The 12,864-nt window shown below is 37.8% G+C and overlaps 1 protein-coding gene across 4 annotated transcripts in view; it reads right to left on the bottom strand.

Moving 5' to 3' along the window:
* BIRC6 (baculoviral IAP repeat containing 6) overlaps nucleotides 1-12,864 on the bottom strand; it is a gene marked incomplete at both ends in the record, with an annotated part of 235,428 nt that overhangs the window by 73,878 nt on the left and 148,686 nt on the right. For all 4 annotated transcript variants that reach the window (XM_080711761.1, XM_080711762.1, XM_080711763.1 and 1 more), the window contains 7 exons: nucleotides 598-798; nucleotides 2,166-2,360; nucleotides 2,477-2,573; nucleotides 4,646-4,821; nucleotides 5,378-5,940; nucleotides 7,743-7,870; nucleotides 12,606-12,739. In XM_080711761.1, coding sequence (XP_080567887.1) covers nucleotides 598-798; nucleotides 2,166-2,360; nucleotides 2,477-2,573; nucleotides 4,646-4,821; nucleotides 5,378-5,940; nucleotides 7,743-7,870; nucleotides 12,606-12,739 — 1,494 coding nt within the window. The remainder of the gene's footprint in view (nucleotides 1-597; nucleotides 799-2,165; nucleotides 2,361-2,476; nucleotides 2,574-4,645; nucleotides 4,822-5,377; nucleotides 5,941-7,742; nucleotides 7,871-12,605; nucleotides 12,740-12,864) is intronic.

Genomic DNA, 12,864 nt, shown 5'->3' with positions numbered 1-12,864 from the left:
GGAGATAAGGGAGGACACAAGTCTATGGTAATTTCTTATTACAGTACTGGTATTGAAACAAAGCTAGAAAAACTAAGATGTATTAAAAAACTCATTTTGGCCTAAAACATAAATCAGGGGTGAAAAATATTCATCAAGATCTTTTTTTTTTTTTTTTTTTTTTTTTAGTGTAACACTCCTATTATTTAATTTAAAGAAAAATGACTTGGTGGCAATGTTGAATATGTCAACAATATCTGCTTTAAAAAAAAACAAAAACCCAGACAATTTGGCTGGGCGTGGTGGCACATGCTTGTAATCCCCGCGCTTGGGAGGCTGAGACGGGAGGATCGCACAGGTTCAAAGCCAGCCTCAGCTACTTAGTAAGGCTCTCAGCAACTGAGACCCTGTTTCCAAATAAAATATAAAATAGGTCTGGGAGTATAGCCCAGAGGTAGAAAGCCTCTGGGTTCCACCCCCAGTACCACAAAAAAAACAAAAACAAAAAAACACAACTTGGTAATTATTTCTAATTGTATCATTCCTTGGTAAACATTCTTTTCATTTGCAAATGTTTCTAGATTTTATTTTCATGATACATTATAAGGCATTACTCACTTGCAAGAGATGCAAGGTGAGGTTGTATGTGTATCTCTTTAAGCAGCACTGCTGCAGGAAGGTGAATGGTAAGGTCGCACCAAGCCTCTTCTGGTAGAAAGATGTAGGACCAAGCGGCAGAGCGAGCTCTTCGATGGGGCGGTGTGGCCTGCAAAAGCACCTCAGCTGGTTGGGCAGTAGGACTACTAGATGTGATTGTACCTACAGAAGATATTTCAAATGAGACTTGCAAAGAAAGCAACAAAGCTGTAAGAACTATTCAAATGACAAAATATAAAAGCTGAAAACATGAATACACAATGCTGTTACTACAGTGCTAAAGAAACTTAAGTGCTAAAGAACTGGTAAAAACTTTCCTTTTAATCAGTGCAATGCTTTGACATCTACTTACTCACTCACTCAGTCATTCAGTGGTACTAGGGATTGAACACAGGGACATTCTACCGCTGGGCTACACCGCCAACCCTACCTTTTAGTCTTTGATTTGAAATTGAGTCTCACTAAATTGCACTCACTAAGTAGCTGAGGCTGGCCACAAACTTGTGATCCTCCTGTCTCAGCCTCCCAAGTACTAGAATTACAGGAATGGTGCACACTTATATTCCCAGTACTTGGGAAGCTAAGAAAGGAGGAGCACAGGTTCAAGACCAGCCTCTGCAACACAGCAAGATTCTTAGCAACTTAGTGAGACCCAGTTTCAAGACAAAAAATAAAAGGGGCTGGAGGCATAGCTCGGAGGTCAAATGGCCCTGGGTTTAATTCACACACACACACACACACACACACACACACACACACACACACTTTTAATTAAAGGTAAACTCTAAGCCGAGTGTGATGGTGTACATTTGTAATCCCAGAACTTGGGAGGTTGAAACAAGAGTATCATAGGTTCCCAACCAGTCTCAGCTATTAGAGCCAGGCATGGTGGCACACACTTGTAATCCCAGCATTCGGGAGGCTGAGACAGGAGGACAGCCTCAGCTGGTTAGTGAGGCCTTTTGCAACTCAGTGAGACCCTGTTTCAAAATAAAGAAAAATGGCGCATGCTTGTAATCCCAGTACTTGGGAGGCTGAGACAGGAGGATAGTGCAAGTTTAAAGACAACCTCAGCTACTTAGTGATGCTTTGAGCATCTTAGTGAGATCCTGTTTCCAAATAAAATATAAAATAGGTCTGGGAGTGTACCCTGGAGGTACAAAGCCTCTGGGTTCCATGCTTAGTCACACACACACACACACACACACACACACACACACACACACACACACACACACACAAGAATTTAAAAAAAGTAAGGCTGGGGGTTCCATCCCCAGTTACCCCCCACACACAGAAGAAAACATTGAAAATAGGGCTGGGAGTATGGGAGTATAGTTTGGAGGCAGAATATCCCTGAGTAAAATCCCCAGTACTGAAAAAAAAAAAAAAAATCAAAAGGTAAACTCTTTATAATAATCAAAATGGTGATAGCATAATACTAACAGCTTACTTCAACAACTACTTTTGCTTCGTAACAGACAATAAACTAAATTCATCCTAATATGATATAATAATACTCTACTTACCCAGGGGTGCAAAGTTATGGATCCCTTCTGCATTATCAGGCTCAGAAGCTAGTATTCTTGTTTTCAAAGTGCTGTCAACAGCTTTATTTGGACCAGCGTCAAGAAATTTCATAATGGTTGATACCATACTTCTTGCAGTGTTCACAATAGCTCTTGTACTAGTAACCATATTGTTGCAAATGAGCTGAACACCACCTAAATTCATACAGAATACTAAATGAAAACTATCTTAGAATTATCTAAAATAGAAACTTTTATGTACTGTATCACATAATCATAGTTAAATAATTTGTTTTAAAATTTTTTCTTACCCATATCATGGAAAGCTTTCAAGGCATCGCTAGTATCCAACACTCTCAATATAAACCACAGTAACGGTTCAGATAACTGGCAGGTAGCAAGAGAGCCCTAAAAAATAAAAAATCTACGCTGTGATTTTATACTTCCTGTGAATGAGGACAAGTATTTTCTTAATGCATGCAATATTACTTCATAGTTACATTTTATAAATTCACAGTCTTAGCCAGGCATGGTGGCGCATGATTGTAATCCCAGTACTCCAGAGGCTGCAACAGGAGGATCACAGGTTTGAGGACAACAGCCTCAGCAAATAGTGAGACTCCATCAATACAGTGAAACCCTGTTTCAAAATAAGAATAAAGTGCCGGGCGTGGTGGCACATGCTTGTAATCCCCTTGCTTGGGAGGCTGAGACAGGGGGATCGTGCAGGTTTGAAGACAGCCTTGGCTGGCTTAATAAACCCTGTTTCCAAATAAAATATAAAATAGGTCTGGGAGTGTAGCCCGGAAGTAGAAGGCCCCTGGGTTCCATCCCCAGAATCACCAAAAATAAAATAAAAATAAAATTAAAAATTAAAAAAGAATCAAATAGGACTATGGATGTAGCTTGGAGGTAGAATATCCATGGGTATACACAGTATTAAAAAATGAAAAAATTATAGCCTTAAATACAATAATTTTCTACCAAAATACAAAAATCTTACCAGAATCAGAAAGGAAGATAACTATTTCCTCTTAGCTCAGAGCATTTTTTAAGCATCTAACATCACCTATTAATATAATTTTCTACTGTAATAACGCTCTTCTTTGTACTTCCCGTAGATGATAATTTAATTGAAAAACTGGGTCTTCTCAAATATCTTTTTATTTTCCAATAGAAATACACACATACACACACACACACACAACAAAAATATCCAACAAAATGACAAGTATATACTGACATATAAAAGGCCCAATTATAAATTTTTTTTTTTTTTTTTGTGTGTGTGTGTGTGTGTGTGTGTGTGTGTGTGTGTGTGTGGTACTGGGGCTGGAACCCTTCTCCGGGCTACACTCCCAGATCTATTTTATATTTTTTATTTGGAAACAGGGTCTCTAAAGCCAGAGAGGCTGGCTTCTTGAACCTGAGCGATCCTCCTGTCTCTGCCTCCCAAGCAAGGGATTTCAAGCGTGCGCCACCACATCTGGCTAATAAATTGATTAAAAATATGCCATTACAAAATGGTAAATGAACAAATGATAAAATAATCAAACTGGTTATTATCATTTCAATTTTTACCAAGGAAACATTAAAAAAATTCTAACCTATTTTTCTTTTTGAAATTGCCTTACTCCTTTTTAACTGAAAAGAAACTAAATATGGAACAAAATGTTAAAAAAACACTCATTAAATTTTCCTATGTAACATCTATGAAAAATATCATAGTATTCAACTATGCTTTTTTAAATTTATTTTTTGCTGGTCCAGGAATGGAACCCAGGGGCATTTGACCTCCAAGCTACACCCCCTGCCCTATTTTTTATTGTTTATTTTGAAACTGGGTCTCAATGAGTTGTAAAGGGCCTCATTAAGTAGCTGAAGCTATCATTGAACCACAATCATCCTGTCTCAGCTTCCCAAATGCTGGGATTACAAGTGTGTGCCACCATACCCAGCTTGATGCTTTTTTTTGGGGGGGGGGGGAGTCTGGGGATGGAACCCAGGGCATTTGACCTCCGAGGTACACCCCCTGCCCTATTTTTTATTCTTTATTTTGAAACGGGGTCTCACTAAGTTGTAGAGGGCCTCACTAAGTATCTGAGGTGTCCACAAACCATGATCCTCTGGTCTCAGCCTCCCCGAATGCTGGGATTACAAGTGTGTGCCACCATGCCCGGCTTTGTGTTTTTTCTTAATTAAAAGGATAAAAAACTACCTCCCGAGACTATAAAAAGAAATCTAAAATTTAAGAACATGTTAATGCTTTATATATTATTACAGATCTCTTTGAAGATATCACTTCAAGAAACTTTACCCTCCACCTTCAATTAAGAACCATAGTGCTCACCTAAGACATTTTATTTTCTAATACATGGTATGAATATGCTGATTTGCTTCGGTCTTATATTTAATTCTCCATCTGCATTATGAGAAAACTACTTAAAAAATAACTACAGCCTTTGATGGACTAAACTTACTTGTCTGCCCATATATCCACATGCCATGTAGGTTAAGATTGGCTGCAGCATCATGTGGACTGTAGAAGCCTTTTTACTAAGGGTTGTCAGAATGGTAAATAATCCATCTCCAACTGATATCGCATCTAATCCTCCATGAAAGTTTTCATGTTTAGTGAGATGTAATCCACTTGCCCCTGTTTAAATACATTTTTTTAAAAACAAGAAACATATCCTTAAAAGCCTAATAATTACAATAGAGAATTTTTTATGCTATTTTTTCCAAAACAACTCAAGGAGAATGGGTATAGTTAAGCTACACACACACACACACACACACACACACACACACACACACACACACAATGGGTACTATTAAGTTACACGTGCACATACACACCCCTAAAAATTAAAATATATATAATAATATTTAGTAAAATATGACTTTTGGGCCAGGAGTGGTGGCACATGCTTGTAATCCCAGTATTTGGGAGACTGAGAGACGGGAGGATTGCAGGTTAGAAGCCAGCCTCAGCAACTTAGCAAGATCCTGTTTCAATATTTAAAATTAACAAAAGGACTGGGGATGTAGCTCTGACATAGAATGTCCCTGGGTTCAATCTCTAACCACCCCCCAAAAAGTCTTTCCTAGTAAAAATTATGATGAAGATATTATAAGAAAGCAGTTTTACAATATAAAACATAGGTGTAGTATCAGAAACAAGTATAGTTATGAATATTCTCAATACATACCAATTATCATTGCCATGGCACTGCTATTACACAGGCCTAGAGCAGACAAAATCTGGCTCATAATCTGTTGGTTGGCTAAGACTAAGTCAGCAACGTGTGCAGGAGATCCTGGAATACTGGCACTGCTTCCACTGACGTCTTTGCCTCCTGAGACTTTTTCTTCATCTGAAACACTATCTGTAGTATTGGAGCTCACAGACACTCTAGCGCTGTATTCCCTATTTCCTGAAAGAGGCAGCTGTACTAAAATGTTAACAAGTTTTAACAAATCAAACATGAGTTGGTCTCTTGTCATTTCACCACAAACTGCTTTTGCATCACCTGGACGAATGAGATTGGCAAAGAGTCCCCCAAAGCATGCGCGAGCGCCCACGGAGCTATCAGATCCACTTCTTGACATCACTTTGTCTGAGCAAGTGATGTAGTGGTGCACCAAGAAGGTGACAGATTCTATCACAGCAGAGATGGTACTAACTGAAACAACTTCAAAATTCTGCTCCAGAGTAAACTCTAAGAGCTTTACTTGGGCATCAAGAGGTCCTTGGCCTGTCTGGAAGGCACCCCTGCAAAAGAGACGGTTAACAATTCAACTCCTTAAGTGTGTTGAAAGAAACAACCACAATACAAGAAAGTTACAGAACAATTATATTCATTGGTATTCATTATTTCATTTGGGTGCTGTGTTTCCATCTCTTCCCAGGTAATTGCCTTCATTTTGCCCAAAACCAATAATGATTTTCCTTCTAAATAGAGAAGTAATAGATAAGTAAATCAAAGACATGATTTTGAAGCTACAAACCCAAATACTTCAATATAATAATAATATAATTATTCATACTTCATCTTCATGATGGACAAATCTTAACTTCTTAGATGTTGTTGACATTTTCAAAGTACATGTATATAAATCTTAACAGGATGCCCTTGATATATTCTATATAATCCAACTCTAACAATATTGTTTATAAATAGTTATAAAGGAGAAAGAATGTCCATTAAGTGGCAGGAATCTTACTACTGGATTTTGAGAAAAATTATTATAGACAAATTGTTTTTATGTTACATATTACTTCCAGTGAACTTAACATTAAGTTAATTTTCAAAGAATCCTATTATATACAAATGCATTTAAATGTTTTAAAATATGTATTTTTGAAACATTAAATACAGTGCCACTTCAAAAATGAAATTAAGCCGGGCATGGTGGTGCACGCTTGTAATCCCCGCACTTGGGAGGCTGAGACAGGAGGATCACGCAGGTTCGAAGCCAGCCTCAGCTACTTATTGAGGCTCTCAGCAACTTAGTGAGACCCTGTTTCCAAATAAAATATAAAATGGGTCTGGGAGTATAGCCCGGAGGTAGAATGCCTCTGGGTTCCACCCCAGTACCACAAAAAAAAAAAAAAAAAAGAAAAAAAAAAGAAATTAAATAATAAGTATGATAAGAGCACCTTTATTTCTGTTATTCTGGGAGGAGGGAGTGGTACTAAGAGTTGAACTCAGGTCTCACACATGCTAGAAAAGTGCTTTACTGCTGAACTATGTCCCCAGCCATTTATTAAATTCTGTTTTGAGCAAGGTCTTACTGTGCTGCCAGGTACTAACTTATGATCCTCCTGTCTCAGCCCCCGAGCAAGTGGGAACACTTACTCAAGCCCAGCTTGATTTTCCCTAGTACTAATGGAAATTTGAAGAAAGAAAAGAGAAAAAAAATTCCTCAAATATGGCAGGTTTTTTTGATCAGCATGAAGTATTTTGTAACTCTGAACAGCACTGCTTACAAACCAGCAAAAATTTTTACAAGTAGTGTGAAATTTTATAAAAATGCCTGATATAATGAATCATTAATATAAAATATGATACTGAAGGATTCATATAAGAATCAACTCAGCATATTCATCATCTATTATTTTAATATAGTCCCTGCTTTTGTCAGTAAAGTTAAATTAGGATTTCTAAATAAGATTAGTAGCTTGTTCTGTGGGCTCTTTTTCAGATTATTCTCTTTCCCTCATGTACACGGGTAGCTTTCTTTATCTGCATTTCAGAACAATATCAAATAGCCTCAAATAAAATTTACCTGGAAGGTTTATAATTACTAATCCATGACACCGTTAATGGCAAGCAAAGTTTTAGTTTGCGATATTCCTTGCATATTACAGAGTTGAAGGATTTGAAAGAGCCATAATGAAATGGAATGGAAATGATAAGACACACACCAACAAAGCCCCTTGCCCCAGTCACTTAGTCCTTATTGTCCTGGTTTATTTTTCTCAGATAAATCCCCTACAAATGTTAAGATAAAGGATATTTGGAGGATTACATATTGCTTCGATATCAGGCTCAAAAATACCTTAAAACTTACCTTTCTGTGGAAAGTATATGAATTAGCTTGAGCAAAAATTCACTGAATATCTGAGGACATGTTGAAGACAGATGCACTTGTAATCGGGTAAGAAATTCTTGCATAGCTTGTGTAGCTGTTGGACCAACCTGAAGAGAAATGTATATCTACTCAAAAGAGCTCACTGTGAGCCGGGCGTGGTGGCGCACGCTTGTAATCCCAGCACTTGGGAGGCTGAGACAGGAGGATCACACAGGTTCGAAGTCAGTCTCAGATACTTAGTGAGGCGCTCAGCAACTTAGTGAAACCCTGCTTCCAAATAAAATATAGAATAGGACTGTGAGTATAGCCCAGAGGAAGAAAAGCCCCTGGGTTCCACCCTCAGTACCACAAAACATAAATAAATAAGGCAGCTCACTGATACCACGTGTGTGTGTGTGTGTGTGTGTGTGTGTGTGTGTGTGTGTGTGTGTATTTCCCCCCAGTACTGGGGATCGAACCCAGGGGTATTCTACCTCTTGAATCACAATCCTCCTTGTCTCAGCCTCCCAAATGCTGGAATTACAAGTGTGCTACACTACGCACCCCTTCACTGATAGAACAGAATTACTCATTGTAAAAATATCAGATATAATGTGAAGAGTTATATTTCTGTAACTTCTCATGTAAGGAAAAATAAAAATATGAACATAGAAGGAAACCAACTGATTTCAGGTCTGAATATGGTATAAAGTAAATATTAAAAGACCAGAATATCATTATTGTTTATAAATAATTAATAACTTTTATATTAAGTTTTGTTGTGGTTTTTTTTGGTGGTACTGGGAGTAGAACCCAGAGGCTTTCTACCTTCGGGCTATACTCCCAGAACTATTTTCTATTTTATTTGGAAACAGGGTCTCACTAAGTTGCTGAGAACCTCACTAAGTAGCTGAGGCTAACTTTGAACCTGTGCGATCCTCGTGTCTTAGCCTACCAAGCGTGGGGATTATAAGGGTGCGCCACCACACCCAGCATTTATATTAAGCTTTTTGACTCAAAAGACAAAAAGACTTACTTTAATTACTCAAGAAATATCTTTGTAACTCTTTCCAAACTACAAAGAACTTCCTCACTGATTTTCAAAAACCTTATAATTATCCCATTTCAAAACAAATGAATGCAGACTGAGCGAGGTTAAGTAATCCACCAATGGTTATGCTCCAATATCTAGCAGAACAAGTATTAAGATGGGTGAAAAAGAAAATAAAAAAAACCTCCAAACATAAAAATAAAACCCGGAGCCAGGCATGGTGGTGCACGCTTGTAATCCCAGCATTCGGGAGGCTGAGACAGGAAGATCACCATTCGCAGACAGCCTCAGCTACTCAGTGAAGCCCTCTGCAACTCAGTGAGACCCGGTTTCAAAATAAAGAATAAAAAATAGGGCGGGGGGTGTAGCTCGGAGGTCAAATACCCCTGGGTCCCATCCCCAAACCCGCAAAAATAAATAAATAAAATAAAAATAAAACCTGCATTCAAGTTATAAAAAAATACTTGCTCAAACTTTTATCTCAGCAATGAGAGAAATGATAGTGAATACTACACTAACTTGAGGTATGGTTTAGAATATTTTGAGGCGCTTCTGCATGTTATTACATTGTAATTTAGTTTGCTAAGTCATAAAATTAATTCTAATTTGAAAATTCTTGATTAGCTTTAGAAAAATAATATGTAATATAATTCTCCAAACTGGGTCTGTGTGTGTTGGAGATGAGAGGGAATAGACTGAAGATTGAACAAAGGGGCATTTTACCCTTAAGCTACACCATCAGGCCCTTTTTATTTATTGATTTTGAAACAGGGCCTTGCTAAGTTGCTAAGACTGATCTCGAACCTGTGATCTTCCTGTCTCAGCCTCCCAAATACTGGGATCCCAGGCATGTGCCACCGTGCATGATTATGAATCAGCACTCTCATCAAACTTCTTATACAGAACCAAGATATTTCACTCTGCCCTTTGGGGAAAACAAAAAAGGAAAGATATTATACAGTGGCTTGCTCCCTGGTACCTAGCTAATAAGAAGCTGTATGATTTGGAGGTGTGGGGCTAATGTATGCCTTCTCACATTTCATATAATGAAAGTGGCAATAGTTGTCACAGAATCTTTCCATTTCCAAATCAAATTTATATACAGTAAATATCAATAACTTGCCTTTGTCCCCATTAAAATCCTGTCCAAATCCAACTCTAAGTAGTTTCCTCTCTCCTTGTCCTTTTGCTATGATCTACAAAATTAAAGTATACTCCATAACAGCATACTCACCACAACTATTTACCACTAGAAGGGCAGATTTTAGTAAGTCTGTCTTAGTAAATACTTGCATCACTAGTGCTAAGAACAGTACCAGTACTTACCATGTATTAGACTATTAGAAACTTAACAAATAAATGAAATAATAAAAGGACTGAGACTGTTATAGACTAAATAAATAAATAAATAAATGAAAAATAAAGAATAAAGCCGGGCATGATGACACATGCTTGGAATCCCAGCTTTTGGGAGGCTAAGACAGGAGGATTGCAATTTGAGGCCAGCAACTTAGTGAGACCTTGTTTCCAAAAAAAAATAAAAAGTAGGTCTGGTAGTATAGCCTGGAGGTAGAAAGCCCCTGCTACCCCCCAGGACCACCAAAAAAAAAAAAAAAAAAAAAAGACAGGTGTGGTGGCACACATTTGTAAATCCCACCTTGGGAAACAGACAGGAGAATCACACAGGTTAGAAGATAGCCTCAGCTACTTAGTGAGGCTCTAGGGAACATAGTGAGACCTTGTTTCCAAATAAAATATAAAATAGATCTGGGAGTACTACCTGGAGGTAGGAAGCCTCTGGGTTCCACCCAGAGTACCAGTACCACCACCAAAAAAAAAAAAAAAAAAAAAAAAAACTTTTTCAATGGAGATTTTTCAAGATATCTGTCAAGTTTATCATTTTTTATTCCTTTAAAGAATTCTAACAGGGGCAAACCTCCTCAGGCCTTCAAGTAGTCCTTCTGAAGCTTCTTTGACCATGGAGGGTCTGCTTAGATGACACAAAAGACCTTTAGGTCCAAGTGTCCCTCCCCAGCCCCTGCCATTGCTACATTATAGTGCAAAAGGAATCAAGTGATAAATAGAGAAACACACAAATAAATAACTTATAAGAAATGAACATGAACTTATAATTAAAATCTTGAATGCTAGCCGGGGGTGGTGGCGCACACTTATAATCCCCGTGCTTGGGAGGTGGAGACAGGAGGATTGCACTGGCTTAAGAGACCCTGTTTCCAAATAAAATATAAAATAGGTCTGAGAGTATAACCCAGAGATAGAAAGGTTTCCAGGCTTGGAATCCCAGTACTTGGGAAGCTGAGACAGAAGGATGACAGGTTCAAGAACACTCTCAGTTTCTTAGTGAGGCCCTCTGCAACTTCGTGAGACCCTGTATCAAAATAAAAAAAGTAAAATGTGTTCGGAGGTAGAATGCCCTTGGGTTCAATTCCCAATACCACACAAAAAATTCTAGCTAGGCATGGTGGTGCACCCCTATAATCCCAATACTTAGGAGGATGAGACAGGAGGATCGCAGGTTCACAGCCAGCATCAGCAACCTAGAATTTAGTGAGGCCCTCTGCAACTTAGTAAAACCCTGTTTCAAAGTAAAGACTAAAAAAAAAAAAAAAAAAAAAAAAAAAAAAAAAGGCTGAGGGTATAGCTCAGAGGTAGAATGCACCAGTATTAAAAAAAAAAAAAAAAATAGGGCTAGGGTGTGCCTCAGAGATAGAATGACCCTGGGTTCAATACCAAGTACCAGGGGAAGGAAAAATAAATCTAGCCAGGCACAGTGGTGCAAACCTGTAATCCCAATACTTAGGAGGTTAAAACAGGAGGATTGCAAATTCATGGCCAGCTCCAGCAAACTAGAATTTAGTGAGGCCCTCCACTACTTAGTGAGATTCTGTTACAAAATAAATATTAAAAATTAGCTCAAAGTAGAATGCCCCTGGTTCAAACCCCACTACCACACACCCACACAAAATAAATAAATAAAAAGAAATATTAAGTAAATAAATAAAGCTGGGCATGGTGGCACATGCTTGTAATCCCAGCATTTAGGAGGCTGAGACAGTAGGATCACAGGTTTGAGTACAACCTCAGGTACTTAGTGAGGCTCTCAGCAACTTAGTGAGACCCTGTTTCCAAATAAAATAGAAAACAGGTCTGGGAGTGTAGCCCAGAGATAGAAAGCCTCTGGGTTCCACCCCCCAGAACCAGGAAAAAAAGAGGTTTATCATTAATATCATAAAAAATGATTTAAGTGAATTGTCAATCTTAAAATTAAGTCATAAAAATGACAGCTATTTGTAAAAAAATTAATTCCTTAATTTTGCAGTATTTATTCAAAATGTTTCTTAAATTATCCAAAATCAATGTCATAAACCTTTATCTACACAAAACATAAAATCATTGTTTAATGAGATAACTTACAATCTATTTTTCAGTTTCTGTATAGCTAATTTTTTTTTTTTTTTGGGGTGGTACTGGGGTTCCTGGAAGCCCTTCTACCTATGGGCTACACTCCCAGACCTATTTTTACATTTTTATTTGGAAACAGGGTCTCCTAAGCCAGCGCGCGCGGCTGGCTTCAAACCTGCGCGATCCTCCTATCTCTGCCTCCCAAGCGCGGGGATTACAAGCGTGCGCCACCACACCCGGCCCTAGCTAATTTTATAAGCAATGCAAAACTATATATTATAATGATATATAAAAGCTATTATTTAATACTGTGGCAATAAAATTTTATAGTCATACTTTACAATTATCATTAAATGATCTGGATACGTCACCGGTAAAAGTTTTATTACCTGTGGACTGTGTTGATTTGTTCCATGTGGACTGGTACCAGAAAGAAATTTCACTAATACATGAATAAGGTTTGGATCTGAAACCAACAAGTGAGCAGTACTCTCCTGAGTTCCAATGGTGCTGCTGGAACCAGCTATAAAAATTAATTTTAAAAAATATACTTCACAAACACTATAAAAAATGAAATGCAATATTTATAAATATCTTTTAGTTGTGAGGAAAACTCATATATTTCCATTAAGTATAATTGTTAAAAGA

This window comes from Muscardinus avellanarius (genome assembly GCF_963383645.1).
Source record: "Muscardinus avellanarius genome assembly, chromosome: 15".
Lineage (NCBI taxonomy): Eukaryota > Metazoa > Chordata > Mammalia > Rodentia > Gliridae > Muscardinus > Muscardinus avellanarius.
The sequence above is the reverse complement of the archived record's forward strand: the minus strand, read 5'-3'. Positions and strand labels throughout refer to the sequence as shown.